Source organism: Thermobia domestica, chromosome 5, assembly GCF_964235325.1.
Source record: "Thermobia domestica chromosome 5, izTheDome1.hap1.1, whole genome shotgun sequence".
Classification (NCBI taxonomy): Eukaryota; Metazoa; Arthropoda; class Insecta; order Zygentoma; family Lepismatidae; genus Thermobia; species Thermobia domestica.
Genome location: NC_137458.1, coordinates 211,835,702 through 211,855,120, shown reverse-complemented (window position 1 = coordinate 211,855,120; position 19,419 = coordinate 211,835,702). Strand labels below are relative to the sequence as shown.

General features: G+C 36.7%; 1 protein-coding gene across 1 annotated transcript in view; it reads left to right on the top strand.

Annotated features, from left to right (window-relative positions):
• Positions 1-19,419, top strand: part of LOC145686383 (uncharacterized) — a 67,375-nt gene that overhangs the window by 29,825 nt on the left and 18,131 nt on the right. The window contains exons 2-3 of the mRNA XM_081759653.1: positions 3,193-3,388; positions 6,037-6,204. Coding sequence (XP_081615779.1) covers positions 3,193-3,388; positions 6,037-6,204 — 364 coding nt within the window. The remainder of the gene's footprint in view (positions 1-3,192; positions 3,389-6,036; positions 6,205-19,419) is intronic.

Sequence of the window (19,419 nt, the reverse complement as noted above, 5' to 3'; positions counted from 1 at the left end):
ATTACAAAGAATATATGAAAAAGGTCTCATTTAGCGAAGAAAAGATCCTTCTCCTGCTCAATGACTCGGTCCACACCCCTACGGTTGCCATGGATAAAATTGTAGAATTAGACTACGAACTGCAACCTCTACCACCCATCTACCGTATTCTTTAGATGTGCTCCTCCACAAGTTTTCTTTTTTTCTTTTTTTCGTCAGAAACCTGAAGACTTGCGTTTTATGCTAGACAAACCCTGTTTTACAGTACTTGATAAATGTAATTTTTGTAAGGCATAAAAATTTCAGAAAAACTTTGGACAAAGTGTATGGAGCTAGAAAGAGACTGTCAAAAAATATTTTTTTCTGTACGAAACACAATTCTTTCTTTTGAAGGTCACGAACTTATCGAATGCCGTCACATATTATCAGTTATCAATTAGAGGGCAAAATTGCAAATTGTAAGCTTTCCTTTCCCTACCCTCCTGTTTTGTTTTAAATCGGCATTTGCTTTTAAAGGGAAGAGTTTGGTGTCATGGAAGAAAGCAAAAAAAAAAAAAAATCTCAGGGAAAAAAATTCGAATAAATTTAATAACTTTAACATACATTAATTTCAAGTATACTTTGTATTTATTATTTTAAAGTAATGGTTCCCTCCTTGAGATTATAATTGTATGCAGAAGTCTTCCTCAAATTGATAAGAAAAGGGTTGTTACTATTATTACTATTATTATTGAAGATTTGAGAATTCAAGGCTGCATCTGAAATCGTAAGAGTTTGGCAAAAGGGATATATAACTAATGAGAGTGATGGAAGGAGGTGAATAGAGTTCCCAACTGTCCCAGTTTAAGAGGAATTAACAAGGTGTTATTTTATTTTTTATTTTTATTATTTATTTATTTAAATTTTTGTTCACAGTTACAACCAAGGAATTCAATCTTCTGTCTCTTGAATAATGAATAAACGGTACATTGATTACAAAAGTCTATATCTCTTAATCCCTTAAGATTAGAGACATGAAATTTGGTATTTGGACTTCTTATTTAAAATAATAAGACACGTGTTTTAATTTTTTTATATTTTATCTAAAAGGGAAGAAAAAGGGTGGAATGATAAAAAGATAGAATTACAATTATGAAATCAAGTCTTTGAGTTTAAACGTCCCACGTTATGTCTGTTAAGCTCAGGGAGACGATGGTGAAAGCAAGTGAACATGGAAGAATTGGTGGAATGAAAAAGTGGGAGGAAACGGGAGCACCCCTAAGAAAATCAACAAGCACATGTTGTCCATCTCAAACTTACTTGGCCTGGGATCTAACCAGGGTTCCCAGGCATCAGAGGTAAGCGCTCTGCCACTGATCCGCCGTGCACCCCCCTAGGAATTACAATTATTATAATAAGATGATCATATCTTAGAACCCTACAAATATGAAGTTTCTTAATCGATCTAGAGTTTCTTAAGGTTGTAGTCATGAGGTTTGGTGTTTGATGATGATGATGGTTGGCTTGTAAAATAATTAAATATGTGTTTCAATGTTTTTAGATATTCGACCGAGAATGGAATAGAAAAGGGTGGGAATGCTTCCTTAAGGTGCCCATACAAGGTGTTCGAATTTAGAGACTTCGAGCTCAAGCAAATTGTATATGAAAGGTGCAGAAGAAAGATCGCAAAAGATTGCCTAAAATAACACTGCAGCATTGGCTTGTAATTAAGGAATAAATAAAATGCAAGTTTGCAGCTATTGCAGTCAGGGAAAATACAGATTTAAAAATTCAGCTGAAGTGACGATGACTCATCTTCCCTGCAGTAGTGGTTGTAGTAAGAGAAAGAACTGCTGTTCCTGTCTTTTCAGTGTATGTTCAATAAATTTATTTTCCTCTTTGCACTGAAAAGCCCGAAAAAATAGGATAAAGCAAGACATTCTAAAAAAAAAAAAAAGAAAAAAAAAGGTTTGTTCTTTCCAGCAGGAATAAAATTTATTTATTTATTTATTTTATGCCAGTAAGGACGACCCTACATATTTTCTTCAGTGGAATATGTCATAACTAATAGTATCTTTTTATGTGTGTGTGATGATGTTGATGATATTTGCGGGAAATATATTTCTTTTTTTATGAAAATACTTGTCTCAGTTATGCCTAAAAAATAGAAATCACAGTCCAGGAAGTTACAAAAAAAGAAAGAAAATAAATAAATAAAAGAAAAGAAAAAAAAGCAATAAAATTAACTCAGTTCAGAAACTTAGCTTTATAATTTAAGTTGTAATATAAAGCCTTTCTTGTTACAAAGCTGTCTAGTAACAAGTGTTTCTAGACTCTTAAGTCGCTCCTAGATAATGAAGTAAGGTGATTGTGAGTTTAACATCCCTTTCAGCAGCGAGGCTATATAAGATGAGAACTACAAATTAACGTGGATTACGAACCACATGAGCTCCCGCTGGGAATCGAGCCCGGGTTTCTCACGTCAAAGGCGTGTACGCTAACCGCTTAGCCACGAATGAGCTCTATAGAGATAGTTGAGTATGCAAAGGCTTATCGTCAATGAGTTCCCTCATGGCTGAACAGTAAGCATACGCACCTTTGCAGTGGGAGACTCGGGTTTGATTCTCGGTGTTAGCTCATGTGGTTCTGATCCCATGTTAAGCTGTAAGTGTGCTTCTGATATAGCCTCGCTGCTCAAAGGGATAATGTTTTGGTTTGGTTCTAAATGACAGAAGTCATTATATAAAAAATGTGGACTGTATTTAACTGATGTTACACATTAGCTTCAATTTTTACACAAAAATTGGTTCAGTGCCACCACAAGTCCGCTTTCATGGCCTTGCACACCGCCATCGACATACACACACTCTCTCTCCTTTCTTTTCAGTGTTACCAGATCTTATGTTCTAATAATAGCTAACTTAAACTAAAATTACTAAAATATATAAAACCAAACAGATACTAAACTGAAAAGGAAATCAAAAATCGTCAAATGTTTGTTCTGGAGTGGGTTAATCCATAGTTGAAAACCCTAGGTGTCAATAAGATTGGGAACTAGTGCTTTAAAGCAATAATCCAGCTTGAATTGTAATTCCTGAAACAACTAAAGACAGTTTGTAAAGGACACTTTTCAAAGTGGAAGTAAATATGGTTACTAAACACACGCAAATGCAATGTATCCTGTAAGCAGATAAAACTGGTAATATAAAATAAATGTATCATTCCCTTTCGTAGGGTGCCTGTTGTGAGGATGTGGAATGCGGAGAGGGTGACTTCGTTTGTTGTGGCAAACATAATAATATTTGTTGTGGACCAGGTCCAGGATTCTACTGTTGTGAGACTCGCCAACATCATAGTACATGCTGTTACAGACATATTCCACATCCGTTACCACATTCGCGTGACCACAATTGGTCACTCTGGTCCAGCTGTAAGTAGTTGTTATGTTTGATACTTCTTTTCATAACTTTTAACTTATTTGAGCATGATATTTATCTTTCGTTTAACGTTCCAGGTTTTTGTTTCGAGGCTAAAACGAACGAAAATAATATGATAAATCATAATGGTGAAATGAAGATCGTGGGAAGATACCAAAGAATCCACGCAAATAGTGTTTGTCCACCACAATGCGAGAGCTGGGATTGAAACAGAAACCTCACTCACCAAAGGTGAGCGCTCTACGACTGAGCTACTGGGGCCGCAAATATTCATGCAGCATTGAGCACAAAACATACAGTAGTATGTGCATCACTGTTAAAATTATGGGCGTCACTGTTGTTTGTATGTGTCACTGTTAAGATGAATCAAATAACGATAGATACAATCTGCTACTAAGCACTGTATTTTTTATATATGCAATACATAAATAATAATAATAAAACTATTGCTGCAGAATAAAAAACTATCAACTTCTTAAGACTGGCTAAAAACGACATACTTTCTTAACACCATAAAAATTCTCGATTCTATCAAAAACTATGAGAATGTACCCCCAAGCATGTCATTATGTTCACCTCGATGTCATCTATCGATTGATATGAATCTTATCTTTGGACAATACGAGGAGCAGTCAAAACGTTCCCAGAATTGTGTTGTAGCTCTTTATTACCACAATATAAGTATGTACATTAAATTTATGCTGACCTTTCTCAGCCCTTAACTATAGTCATTGAACCGAAGTATTATGCGAGGACACTGTTTATGACAGGGCAGAGAACCCCTGAAGACATTTTTTTAATGATAATGTCGCCCAATCCATAAGCAACACGCACAGTTGACTTCCTTTTCTTGTTGATCCATTCCCATTTCAGACATATTTTGGCAATGGCATCCTCTAGCGAGGTCGCAGAAGGGCTGTTGGGAGAGGAAAGGAGAGTCTGTTACATTTGTATTTTTCACCTGGCGCCTCCTGTGAATGGCACCGTTCTTGCGTTAGAAGCAAGGGCGACACGATTAAAAATGTTGGTTGGATTTGAGTTTAGAGCCCCTTCAGCAGCAAGGCCATGAGATGTGGACCTACAACTTAATGTAGGATACAAACCAAATGAGCTTCCTCCGGGAATCGAACCCGGGTCCCCCATGCCAAATGTACGTATGAAATCCACGTAAAAACTAGGGAGTTCTATTAACAGATGCAATTTCGGGAAATGTATTCTAAAATTGATGGTGTTCTTGGCGTCACTTCTGCTTTTTAAAAATAATTTTTTGTAAAATTGATTAGGGATATCAAATAGTTTTGACTGCACTTCAGTTAAATTTTCAGTAATAAATAAAAGCTCTTATACTGTTTGTATTTTATCATTTAAAACTATTGCTTTGTTTGATTTCCTTCGAAATATTGATTTCTAGCGTTATATTTGTTGAAAATTCTCTCTATATAGTTCATCACGAATGTGTTTCTAACAAACGTTAGTCAGACTCTTAGTATGACGCTGATAATACATGAGAACATCTCTGAATATGTTCCTGTGTGTCTATAGGTTAACTATATCATCATCTGATAGACATGTTCAATATGTATGCCCCTTGTGATAGTTCGTAGAAAATGTTCTTAGTTTTACTGTTATGAATAATAATAGTAGCAGCTCCGCTTCACGTTAAACATTGACTGCCTTATGCAGAGTCGTTTTGACATATGATTAGCGTCATACTAAAGGCCTGACTACTGCAGGAAACATACGTCAGTCGAAATCTTTAGTATGGCACTAATCACGCATCAGACTGCATAAAGCCCTGAAAGTTGTTTGCTGTACATGTCTGCAAATTGCTATTAGCTCTTAAGATTTAGAGTTTTCTGTGTGATAAAAGATCAGCGTCCGAAGCCCTTACCAATTGAGTTGAGTTGATTTTGAGTTTAACGTCCCGTTCAGCAGCGAGGCTATATGAGACGTGGACCTACTGATTAACGTGGAATCCGAACCACACGAGCTCCCGCCGGGAATCGAACCAGGGCCTCCCACGCCAAAGGCGCGTACGCTAACCGCTTAGCCACCGAGAAGCTCTCCCTTACCAATTGAGTGAAGAACAGCATTATTATTATTATTATTATTATTATTATTATTATTATTATTATTATTATTATTTGTCTATATTTTGAAGACACCTGATTGCGGAACTCCGAAAATTACATTTGTCTTCACATCGTTTGTGCTTGAAAGCCGCATATCCAGGCATAGCCACATCGCCAGCTTCCACGACACCGAGGAAGGACCAAGAACCAACATTTACTAAAGGGGCACTGTGCTCGTATCCTGTCCTTTAAGTAATTAATTCCCTTTATTGTCTCCCTTTTCACCTTTCACCTAATCTAGTCTGATTTCCACATTTTGTAATTGTTGAATTTATTTACGCATTTCTAAGCATAATCTAGCATAAATTGAATTTCATAGGAGATCTGCCAGCTTCATCACCTTGATTTTAGAGTCTTTGTTGAGCTATAAAAGCCCCCTACGCACAATATTTCCTTCCGGTCTTTTATTGTTAATATTTCCAATGTAAAAGTCTTTAGCAGCAATGTTTATGAACAATTTTGTTGGTACATGAGCAAATACAATTAACACATGTGTTCTTCTCTTGTAGGGTTTAACGTGACGCTGATACTAATCATGTGTCTTCTCGTTTCCTCTATGATCTTCACTTGCTGTTGTAAAAAGCGTCGACAGAGGTTGAGAGATCTGCTCAGCTCGGACATCGCACGAAGACCTGATTATGGGACAATAAGAGTTCCTGTTGTACTCACGCCTTCAGGTAGGCATTGCTTGAGCCCATTAAAGCCCAAGTACTGTAACTGACATTATTCTTGTTTTGAGATATTTAACGTTTTACTAGAGTTGCTATAGAAATTTCAGAAATACATTGTTGAAATAATTTTCTTTATAACGTGTTTAGAAAGGTTTGTTTTAACCTATATCGATACCTGTGATAAAGTTTGGTCATTTCTGGACCTGGTAGAAGATGTTAAATGGAGTTAAACACTACTTGCAATATAAACGAATAAAGGACTTGATTGACAAAGAAAATATGCACGGCAGGAACATTATATTTTCATAATTTGAGTTACATGTCAACGTTGTCACCAGACAACAGTTCAGTGGTCCAATGTCCGTACCATAGTCAGAGGTAAGAAGACTCGTAAAGTAATGGTAAAAATTAGGCGGAATGAAAGGCAGAAGGTCTTCCAACTGCTTTTTCTTCTCTTTTGTAACAGCCAGTGGTCCTCTGTACAGATTTCTTTGACACATGTCAGCAAGAAAACTGGATGTAATGTAGTCTGAAATCCAGCTTTGAAAATGTTACGTCCTCCTTAAAAGTTTATTTAAAAAGGATTGTGAATGGTTCACCCTTGTGGTGCCGAATCCACTGTACTTTCAACTATGACACTGGATGCTTTTCAGCATCAGTCTTCTTTTCAGTGATTGACTGCAACAAGTAGTCCACACGCAAGCAAGAAGTCATTGTTTGACATTACAGTGACGCAGTGACGTGTGGTGCTGTTTCCTATTGGGGAACAGGTGAGAAAGCAAAACACCTTCAGCATTGATAAACCCAGAAGTAATATTAGCACGCGATAAAAACATGATACATCATCAACTCCATTGCATAGGTTATCTCGAGATTCTCTCGTTTTTTCCTACATTATCATTTCGCGTATTATTTCATGATCATCAGTCTTCTTTAGCCTAATGACATAATCATGGGAAGTTGAAGAGGTTTCATTTTTACATGTGCTTGACCAATACTACAGCTGACCCAGTAATATCTGTTAATCAGAGGAATTATTTTTCCATCTTGCCACCGTGGACTCGATCTTGAAGTGCCGAGGGGATTCTGCATCCTCCCGAAAGCTACACAGAAATCGACACCCTTGCTGTAACAGTACTCAAAGTTGCTACGCCTGTTATTTTTTCAAGTTACATCAGAACAAGGGAATGACTGAAAATTTCATGCAACTTCGTTAGATATTTCCTCTGCTACAAAGCTGCTTAGATTTTTCTGAATCCTATTGGAAGTTCCACCAAACGTAGTTGCATTCATTAAAGGTTTTACAAGTTTCATATATTTTGCAAATTCAACTGTTCAATGTTCATTGACTCGCTACTCTCTTAATATTTTTGCAGTTCCAATTCCAGCTTTGCTAAAGAAACCCTTTGGCACTAATTAGACATTCTCTTTGTTTTTCCATTTTCATTGTGTCTAGCTAAGTCATGTTGATGTTGCTAAGTCACTTAGTGTCAATCCTTGTGTAATCGAATATCTGTAACGCAGTTGTTGGATGGAGATAGTCTTGAGACTATTATCACTCAATTCTGAGACATTGCAAACTCATTTTCAGTAACAAAATAAACAGGACTAGTGAAGCAGTAGAAGTTACACCATGCACATTTGTTAATTATTCAGGCAAGTCTTGTCGTTTAAGCAGCAGACTGTATACCTTCAGATTCTTCTGTCCCTCAACAGGGCTGCACTTCCCTTAAGCTAGGGGGAAAACGACGACGCACACCGTGCGTGTGCAAATGGCTGTGGTCTAACATTTTCTCGGGACTCTGGTCATGAGAGGCACAAAGTATTTGGAAACCACAACAGTCATCAGTCAACACATTTCCGCATTGGTTCAGCAGTCCCTCCAACGGGCAGCCGCCACCGGCCATTCCTTGGTCAGTGACCCTTGCCCAGCCAGTCGACGCGTCCCGTTGCCAGAAGCACATGAACACCCATTACTCCTGGTCCTGAAAAAGCTGGAGTTGTAAACCAGCAAGGGTGGGGAACCACAGTACTAGAGAACATGTTTAGAGAACCATGTAGACTCTATAGGCTCCCCGAGTAGATGGCATGAAAGCCGTCATGAATTGTGCTTTCAATCGCCTTCAACTACTTCCATTCACAGTCTCACTTCCGCTGCTGCGGACTGCCTCGTCCTCAAGTCTGTCTGTTTCTGGCTACTTGAATAATTAACCTGCTAATTACAAAATAATAATAATAATAATAATAATAATAAATGGGAAATTTGTGCCCCTTGTTAAATGATAAGTAAAATTAGGAGATCTCTGCTACAGCACACTTAGAATTTCCCACTGTTTTCGTTGCGGACCTTATTTGCTATCAGAAAACAATTCGCACATATCCTGTTTGTGAGTGGAACACAATTTTGTATAACTTATCTCGTGAGAAGAGGATCCACATCCTTTCTCAACACGGGCTTGAGACGGGCTATACGGGCTATAAGGAATTATGGTGTGTGAACTGAATGCTGAAAGTTTAATCATTTTTATCCCGTTACCTAGCAACCTTAGAAGTGACCTTGGATTGCACCTGATTAACCGAAAGAGCATTCTGCTATATAATGCCTGGAATAGTTCCATCGAGGGATTTTGAGACTTAATTTCCCAGATTTTCAAGGAGGAAAGTTTTGGAAAGGGGAGTTTGCAAGGACACGTTCAGTATACTTTTTATTGTCTTGAACTGTCTGTGGCAGTGCTGGAAAATGTGTTGTGAGATCGCCATTCTAAGCTGATTCACCTACAACTATAGTTTGCATTCAAAAGTTTTCACATAATCATAGAAGTAGGTTACCAAATTGTTCTTCCCTTGGAATTCGATATTCAAATCGTTGAGGTGCATTGTAATGCCCATGAAATACACAAAATCAGTCATCCACTTCAGATCATTGAATTGTTCAATTCCGTCATCTTTACTTGCTATGAATTCACTTTCCTAACCTTTAAAGTCAAAAACTCTTTTATGCACTTTACCTGCAATAAACCAACAAACTTTCATAAACTAGAACACGTCACCGTATTCTACCTCCATATTACTAAAAAGTGCATGGAACTGTCCGTGATTCAGTTCTCGGGAACTTATGAAGTTAATATATTTAAATCTGTGAAATCCACACCCTTGGCAGATAAATTTTCCTGGTGAAGAATGCAGTGATAGGATGTCATCGGTTTGCTCCCAATGGAGCCATGTTCGGAATTACCCCTTATAAATGTGAGTTGTTGGCCTCGTATTTTTTCTTCAAGTTTGCAAATTTATCCAGACGAAATTGTCCTTGTATTTCTGCAAATTGGGACGTGTGTTTCATTTCATAATATCTCTTCAGATTGAATTCCTTCATAGAAAACAACGATCTATTACAAATTAAACACAGGTTTATCTTTTACGTTCACAAAAAAGTTCGTCCATTAAAAAAAAATAACTATGTTCGTCTATAATTGCATGTGCTAGCAGTGTGGCCACGTCTAATCAGGATTCCGTTCTTTCCGTTTTTCTAATTAGTATTTCATTGTTTCATTACATGTTCAGCGAGTTGCAAGTTAAATACCACTTGTTTACGGTTTCCTGCGCATACAGCTGCTCTGGTTGGATAGGTTGTCCTGCTATCAATTAGCGGCCTTCCTTAGTAGGGGCTGCAGTATTTCAAGGGAAGGGCAATCACCTCTGTTGCGAAAAGTTTCTCGTTTGATCTTAGCTCTCACTGAATGGTCATTAGTTGAACCATCATCTGATTTCGAACATTCACTGCGAATTTTGAAAACTCAATACAGTTTCAGACGCAGTGGTATACTTCCCAACTACAGCACTTTCGCTGCCAGTAGATCGATGGCTCCACTGACAGGAACAATTTTTACTATCACCTACGCGGTTGCTATGAGCATAACAAGCAGTGAATAGTTCTGCCCTTGATGGACAAATTTTTCGCTAGACCCCATTACCTGCCAATATATTAGAATCAGTGCTACTGGGTTCAGTGCTGCCTACGAGATGAAAAATTTCTTGTCTGGGCTTGAAAACTGAACGAGAGTGGAGAAAAGTCAAACATTTTTAACTTCGAGACGAGATGAGAAATTTCTCGAGTCTCACGGGCAATACTAGTTCACTCAAGTCTAGACCTTAAACATTGTTTTAGTATTACATTATTCATAGCATAAAATCTATAAATTGATAAAGTGTTTGTAAACACAATGAAGAGCATTTATCAACGTTACAGTTATGGAAGACACTACACTGTACTCCAATAATAACTAGCTCTAAAATGTTGCTAGGCCTACATCACAGTCTTCTTGGATCTCTCGTGACGCGGAAGAATTCTAGATGAAATCAAGTAAAAAATCATGGCATAAAGTTACAAAATGAGACGAAATGAGAAAAGGTTTCTAGGAATCGTGACTTCTAAAAAAAATTACGATAAGACGACGAAATCTTATTTCTCTCTTAGACAACACTAACTATCTTCCATTACTAAAACTCACTGAACACAAGTTAATCAATTCAACAAATCAAATATTATTTGAAATGTTACGCATGATTTTAACATTTACTGCAAATTTCGAAGACTTCATACATATAGTTGCAGGAACAGTGGTGTCACTCTAAATTACACCCTTTGGCTGTCACCAGAACGATGTCTCCACTGACAGGGTAAACTTGTATTGTCATCTACACTGTTGCCATTCGTTTCTCGATTTACACCCTTTGTGTTATTAATCGACTGTCACTTGCTGAACACAATGCTATCCCTAAATAAGCAGAAAATTGGAGTTACACCACCTTCTCTTTAACCAGCTCTTTTAGCTGGCTGACAAAAGGAAAAGTTTGAGTTGAAACCGTGCGTTTTTTTATAAATTACACATCTAAGATTAAAATATTTTCCGTTGATGAACAGGGAGGTTTTTTACAACTCTTTAGCAATTCTACAAGTAGGCTATTTCTTTATAAAAAGTCGATTATGAATGTTATGAAGTAGGAACACTAGACAATAATACAGTTATTTGTAAATACAGTATTATGCATAATGTTCTTACTTTTGTCAAAATGTTATAATATATATTTGTACGGTATATTGGTATTTGTTTTTACATTTTATTAGCTGTATATTAGTAATACAAGACTAGTAGTTTTATGAAATAGTATCATAACGCGTTGAAAATTTATAGCAAGCTATAAAAAATCATCCAAAAGATTAAATTTTGCTAAGGAATAGATCAAGTCTACTCTAAAGTTTTGATATAAAAATTCTGTTGTCTTGACTTGCCATTGCTGGACGCGCAACAACCTTAGCATCTGGACAAATAAGTCGTTGGTGACGCTATTGTTCGGAAGGGTCGCCATGTTATAAAGAAATTATGTCATCTTCCTCTTTAACCTTAATCATTAAATCACATCAGGATAAGGTAAGATGTTACGCAATTGAGTAATGTTGTTAGATCGCAACAGAAGTTCAGAACCTGAGTGAATAAGATGACGGCTTATAGGGAGTGCTTCTTAACAAAGCTTGAGCCTACTACCAAAATTAGATGTTATCTACTTTTGTCTTAAATTATTGGGCAATGTAAGAAAGTAAATGAAAGACTATAGAATGTTTCTTTAAAATGTCTGAGGTTTTCAAATTACAATTCCCAAATTTACTTCATTTCCCGTTCTTGACTCATATTCCAATTATTGCCAATGCTTAAGATATAATTACATTAAGATTAAAAAAAAGTCCAAGACTGACAGGAAAGTACCCAGGTATAGGTTTGTGTTGTTCTAACGTATTAAATGGATACTAATTGCTTTTCCCGCCTATTTCATTATTGCATTCACAATGCGACTACTGCGAGTACTCGTATACTGACTACTGCTATTAATTAGATCTTTACCTATTATCCTGAAGCTATTTATTTTGACTTTGAAGTAAATTACGACACATTTACTGTAAGTACCAGCAGTAGAAGAGAAGAAAAAGCACTGGATTTACTTTAGCATCTGAACGACACAGCCAGCTTGATTCTCAAAGTTGAAAGAATTGATCAGAGCAACAGATGTTTACCGGTGTTGTATGATCTGTCAGGAAAGTAAATGTACACCTATTTTTCGAGTCTGGCATTCCTGCGCTCCATCCGTGGAGAGTATGAGAATTAAATCAATCAAATGTTTACTGAGGGGCAAAAAGAAAAGCTTAATCTGAATAAGACATTGCAGAGGGGCACAAGCTGTGAATACGAATAGTGCATTGTGTAAATAAAGGACGACACCGAAAGAGAAAGCCAGAAACAGCTGTTAAACTTACAAAAAAAGAGAAAAATTGTCGAAGTGGGAACATAAAACACAAATACAACAAATACGCCGACAACTAAACGGTCACCATGCCATGATCTTGGTGTAGTGGTTAAGGTGCTGGCTTACAAATGCAAAGGACGCAAGTTCGAATCCTCGGGAAGGACATTTTTAAAAATTTTTGTTAATAATACATACAACTCATGAGAGATGGTAAAAGAGGTCGTATTTAGTTTTTCGTAGCAATTATTATTGGTAATGTTTAGTACTGATAATACTTTTTGTCTTTGCGTATTGCTTTTGTTCTTGTCTTCATTTCGAAAGAAAAGAATATCCGAACAAATGCCACCAAAATTCCTCATATTTTGAATGTAAACGCCATTTGCAATTAGTAAAGAATAAAAATTGAACGTTCCGAAGTAGCTGCAAAAAGTAAAAAGAAAAACATGGAAGTCGACCATACTCATGGTTACTAAAAATACCATTTCTACATGCCTTACACCTCCCGACCACGTTTCTACGTTAGCAAGTAAGAGGCTTGTGTTTAGGTTAGGCTCGTCAATACGTTTTGCAAAGGGGCCCGGTTTAGCTCTGACGCACCACAGGTGCGAGAAGGGAGAAAAAAACTTTTTCTCTCTCCCTCTGTGTGTCTATTTATCTATCTATTTGTATATATATAACGCTATTTGTGAATGCCATAACCACCCTAATTTTCAGCGGATTGAGACGAAACTTGGCACAAACATTAATTGTTGAAATATCTTGATGAGTTCGTTAACCAGAATAATCAGATGAAAATGTTCAAAATGGTGGCCCTTCAAACTCTTAAAAAGTTCCAAGGGAACCAAATTTCGCCCATAAATAGGTATTCAGAAAGTTTGAATAAATTTTCCTCTTTTACTGAAATATTTGTGTGCAGAAACTTATTGAAATATTGGACCCGATTAATCGCCTAAAGAAGGTTCACGCCCTTTCGCTACGGTCAGTTTTTTTTTTTTTTTTTTTTTTTTTTTTTTGCAGGAGGGGTTATCTTCCTATTGGAACAAGATGATTGTTACTGATGATATAAAATTACACATTGAAAGTGAAGTAACTTGTGTAACGTGTTATTTGAAAGAATAATATAATAAATGTGCATTCCTCTAACACAGAGAGCTCATGTATTTCGAGTTCGTGAGCCTGAATGGCGAGGAGTGTTATTTGATTTGCTTTTTAGTAACACATTGCATTGCAAATAAAGGTAGGCAACATTAGTGGTAAGTAAAACAACAATAATAATAATAATAATAATAATAATAATAATAATAATAATAATAATAATAATAATAATAATAATAATAATAATAATAATAATAATAATAATAATAGGTGTTGTTTGTGGCAAGGCAATATCTTCCTCAGTTCTTCTTCAAACGTAATGATTGTAACGCCATATCTCCCTTACAAACAAAATATTAGCAATTTATATCGAGAGAACGGGAAACTGTAGAGCGATGGGACCAACGTTGGACAGTATGCACTCATAGTACTCAGAAAAGTAAGCGATTTCAATGCAAAATGAACGAAGAGTCATTGTCATGGGTACTCATGGGGCCACGGCAGAGCCCTCTTTAGGCAAAATGTCGATAGCTTATATCGAGAAAACAGGAGGTGATACTGGGATGGGACCAACGTTGGACACCGTGGACCCATAAGGCGCATCGAAAAAATTAGGGAGGCGGGCGCCAGCCAGCCTTACTTATTTCCACATAATAATATAAAATTATATTGTCGAAATACACACACGAGTTAGCTACTAATATTTCATATTATTATTATTATTATTATTATTATTATTATTATTATTATATTATTATTATTATTATTATTATTATTATTATTATTATTATTATCATCATCATCATCATCATCGACAGCGTCTTTTCATTACGTGAGCATGTTTGACATGAAACCAAAGAGAAAATCCATCCTGTAGCGAAAAGAAACAATACTTTCTCTCAAATGGATAATATATCAAGCCGAGATTGATTCGAACTCGCATGGACGGCGCGAAAAGCCAGTGCTTTGTCCACTATTTTTTTAACTGACTCACCGATCGCGTTTCAGTAACTTACTTATTGCTAATTTTACTTGCTTCACTCGTTTAACTTGCTTTTTCTAATAACTTACAACGACAGGGACACGAACACAGAAACATCGAGAACAGTTAAAAATGATAGATGCTCTCCCGCCGAGAATCGAACCCGAGACTTCATACACCCAAGGCTCACGTGCTAGCCTCTAGACCAACGCTCACTTCCTGTGTCGGTAGGGATTACGACCACTGTCTTGCCAGCTATCACTTCTGTGGGTTGTATACTATGATCACATGTTTCTTCTTTGCTGGAAGAGTAAAACCTACATTATATGTAATACATGAGGTATTAAGACCTACATGCTCTTCATATAATGTAATAAAAGGGTCATGGTGTCGGATTTTAATACATGACATATTGCAGTATACAACATGCTTTGCATTACTTGTTTGTTTGTAGACAGCTACTAGCTTAGAGTTCTGAAAGGTTGTGTATAAACTAGGGATAGCCCGTTCCGGAATTATTAGTTTTCGGACTCCCGAAAGTAAAGCCGGATAAATTCCGGAATTCGGAAAATTCCAATTTTGTAATAATTTCGGAATTCGAAAAAATCCGGAATTTAGAAATTTCTGATTTCGTTAACATTCCGGAATTCGGAAAATCCGGATTTTTTCGAAATCCGGAGTTTTTCTCAATTCCGGAATTTTCTAAATTCCGGATTCTTTCCGAGTTCCGAAATTCTTCTGAATTCCGGAGTATAACTGAATTCCATAATTTTGCGAAATCCGGAAAGTGAAAGTTCCGCTTCCGAAAAATGAATTTATTTTGGTTAATATGAATCGTGGCGGAAATAAGTCTTTGACCAGGTAATGGCGACTGCTTTGAAAGAAATGGGGAGTATGAGAATTCAATCTGTCATATTTGTAGTTTCGTGTGGAGAAAGAACGAACTTGTGAACCAGTGGTTTAAGAAAAACTCAAGTTATTAATATAAACTTTGCCGACTTCATAAAAGAAATACGAAAGACATTTTGAATCGAAAAATATAACATACAAGTTTGCAAGCGGAGACAAAGAAACCTAACGTAACCAGACTAAAGACGGATCGTTTACCGCGTAGCGATCGCGGTTCAGTGGTCAAGGTGCTTCTGCGAATGCACGTTGCAATTTTTTTTCTTACTTTAGAATTTTTGATGGCGATTGATCAGCGATAAAATACGTTTTATTATATTCAGATATTTGAATACTCGGATGTTTCAATACTTGAACTATCAAATCTTCAGGAATAATAATAGTAATAATAATAATAATAATTATCTCGTAGAAGATTAAAAGCTAGAAGCTAAATTATCGCTCAGGTCATACCATTACAAGGAGAAACGTGACATTTCGAAAGAATATTTCGGTTTGGTTTAATGTTGCTCACGAGAAGAGGAGTTTCTCATCTCGTTTCTAAAACAAATAAAATAACATGAGAATTAACATTTTACATTCGAGACGGGTCAGGGCTAAATCAAAATTTTCGTCTCTGTTTGGAGATGAGAATCGAGACGAGACGAAAAGTATCGTAAACATTTCCCGTCTTGTCTCGATTCTCGAAATAGTGTATGTCCATTCTTTAAGTAACAATTGCTCTGTAGACTGAATCTCATAGGCTATTTCGTTACATTGTATTTCAGAGCTCATTGAATTAAGCTCTGTGTAGGTATTTTTGTAGCAAAGCTTTTATATTTACCTCTGCATATTCTAAAAATTAGTTTATTATATGCCTTACTGTCGCGTGATATTCAGTTATATTTATTACAGTTATTTTCCTCAAAACATACTTTCTACATGAAACTTCAATAAAAGGTTCTAGTTTAAAATGTTGGTAGTTGCAGAGGTGTGTCTTGAAGGTACGGAACCCTTTCCCCGAAATCTCTACTTTTAAGTAAGTTTTGCCAAATTTCAGGGCAAGTTTAAAACTATTATTATTATTATTATTATTATTATTATTATTATTATTATTATTATTATTATTATTATTATTATTATTATTATTATATCAACTCCATGTATAATCTTTAAAAGATATACGGTTTGTATCTGAATAGTAAAAGCTAATTGACTGTCGATCTCGGTCGTCTGGAAGTCTTCAGGAGGCAAGGACATCGGTCACGTTCTGGGTTTGAGTTCCGAAGGGGCAAGTATTCGGGCTCGAGCAAAAAATTGTTAAAAGTTATAGGCTTCATCCAAACATATTCAAAACAGCTGGGACCGGGTTTGGGCTTCTCAACGGCTCGAGCGGTTCGGCTTACAGCTCATTCAATATCGAACCGAATCGAGAAGTGAGCCGAGCCAACAGCTCACCACACCGAGCCGATTTGAGCCATCGGCTTAGTTGAGCTGAGTCGAAACGTGCTGATGAACTAGTTTCAACTAAGCTGGCTCGAACCGGTTCACATGAGCCGAGTAGGTGACCCATCCCAACCGAGAAAGCTCGAGCCATCGGCTCAATTGAGCTGAGTCGATGGCTTGTTCCAACTAAGCCGGCTCGGGTCATCGGCTCATCCCAACCGAGCCGACTCGAGCTGTTCGCTCAGTTGATACGAGCCGAGCCGGTTGATATCACTACCCGAGTTGGTCTTCTGCTTGGGCTCAAGAATTCGACCGTGCAGATCTCAGCCTTGATTTTAAGAACTACAGTATATACTTATATTGGTGATTACGATATTTGAGGCTGTTTCGTAATAATAATAATAATAATAATAATAATAATAAACTCTTGTCTTCTCGTTATCTAGACGAGACGAGATACACTAAAATTGCCCCACGAGATGCACTAAAATTACGAGATGAGACGCACCTCTGTCGTGAGCAACACTAAAAGTATTCCACATTACTGCTTACATTTCTCATGGCTTTTGCTTTCCAGTCTGATCAGGCCAATATTTCAAAACGAGTTAAAACGAGCTGAACGAGCGAGCGAGCCATTATCAAACTCAACTCAACTCGAAACTAGACCTCGAAAACAGCGACTTGGCTCGGAACTCAATTCAAGAAAATTACCTTTGACTCGACTCAAGTTGTACTCGAGTTGAATTGAATTTTGGCTCGACTTGTGCTCATCCCTATTCGTGTTTGTATTTTATGTTTCCACTTCAACAATGTCTACTCTTTTTTCTCCTTTTACCTGCTGTTTCTGGATTTCTCTTTCGGTGTCGTCCTTTATTTACACCGTGCACTATTCTTATTCCCAGCTTGTGACCCGCTTCAATGTCTTATTCAGTTTAGGCTTTTCTTCTTACATTGACTTCACATGTGATTGATTTAATTCTCACTTTCCGCGCACGACCGATGGAAATGTTTTATTATTATTATTATTATTATTATTATTATTATTATTATTATACTATTGAACTTGCACGGCGAAATTACTGTATAATACGATATCATTTCTGTAATTTTACTCCATTGTATGTTATTTAGTTTATTAATGGGCACTAAATTGTCTCCAGATCAACGAATAAATTAACTACGGCATGCACTTTGGTGGAAATATCATTACAATAAGATTATTGGTTCGTTCCAAACATGTTCATGTAATGATATTTCCACCAAAGTGCATGCCGTAGTTAATTTATTCGTTGATCTGGAGACAATTTAGTGCCCATTAATAAATTAAATAACATACAATGGAATAAAATTACTGAAATGATATCGTATTATACAGTAATTTCGCCGTGCAAGTTCAATAGTATAATAATAATAATAATAATAATAATAATAATAATAATAATAATAAAACATTTTCATCGGTCATGCGCGGAAAGTGAGAATTAAATCAATCACATGTCAAGTCAATGTAAGGAGAAAAGCCTAAACTGAATAAGACATTGAAGCGGGTCACAAGCTGGGAATAAGAATAGTGCATGGTGTTAATAAAGGACGACACCGACCGAGAAATCCAGAAACAATAGGTAAACGAAGAAAAAAAAGAGTAGAAATTGTTGAAGTGGAAACAAAATACAAATACGAATAGGGATGAGCAGGAGTCGAGCCAAAATTCGACTCGACTCGAGTTCAATCCGAGTCGAGTCAAAGGTATTTTTCTTGTAGTTCTTAAAATTATACTGTAGTTCTTAAAATTATACTGTAGTTCTTAAAATTAAGGCTGAGACCTGCACGGTCGAATTCTTGAGCCCAAGCAGAAGACCAACTCGGGTAGTGATATCAACCGGATCGGCTAGTATCAACTGAGCGAAGTTGTTGTATTACTATACATCTGCTTCCGCCCCTGTCAAATCTGGTCGATCTCGTTGACGCGACATATTTGCTTTTTTATACCCCTTTCTTCGTTTACTGAACAAAACAGTAACTATTCTGAAATATACTACTGCGCATGGATCGTAGATAAATATTTCTGATGCCAATAGTTTCCGTTTTGTCCAAGGAATGTTCTTTTTCTTATTCCCAGCATGACCCTTTTATTACATTATATGAAGAGCATGTAGGTCTAAATACCTCATGTATTACATATAATGTAGGTTTTACTCTTGCAGCAGAGAAGAAAAATGTGATCATAGTATACAACCCACAGAAGTGATAGCTGGCAAGACAGTGGTCGTAATCCCTAACGACACAGGGAGAGAGTGGTGCCCTTCCCGCTGGTCTAGTCGCTAGCACGTGCGCCTTTGGTGTATGGAGTTCCGGGTTCGATTCCCGGCGGGAGAGCATCTATGTTTTTTAACTGTTCCTTATGTTTCTGTGTTCGTGTCTCTGTCGTTATAAGTTATTAGAAAAAGCAAGTTAAACGAGTGAAGCAAGTAAAATTAGCAATAAGTAAGTTACTGAAACACGTTCAGTGAGTCAGT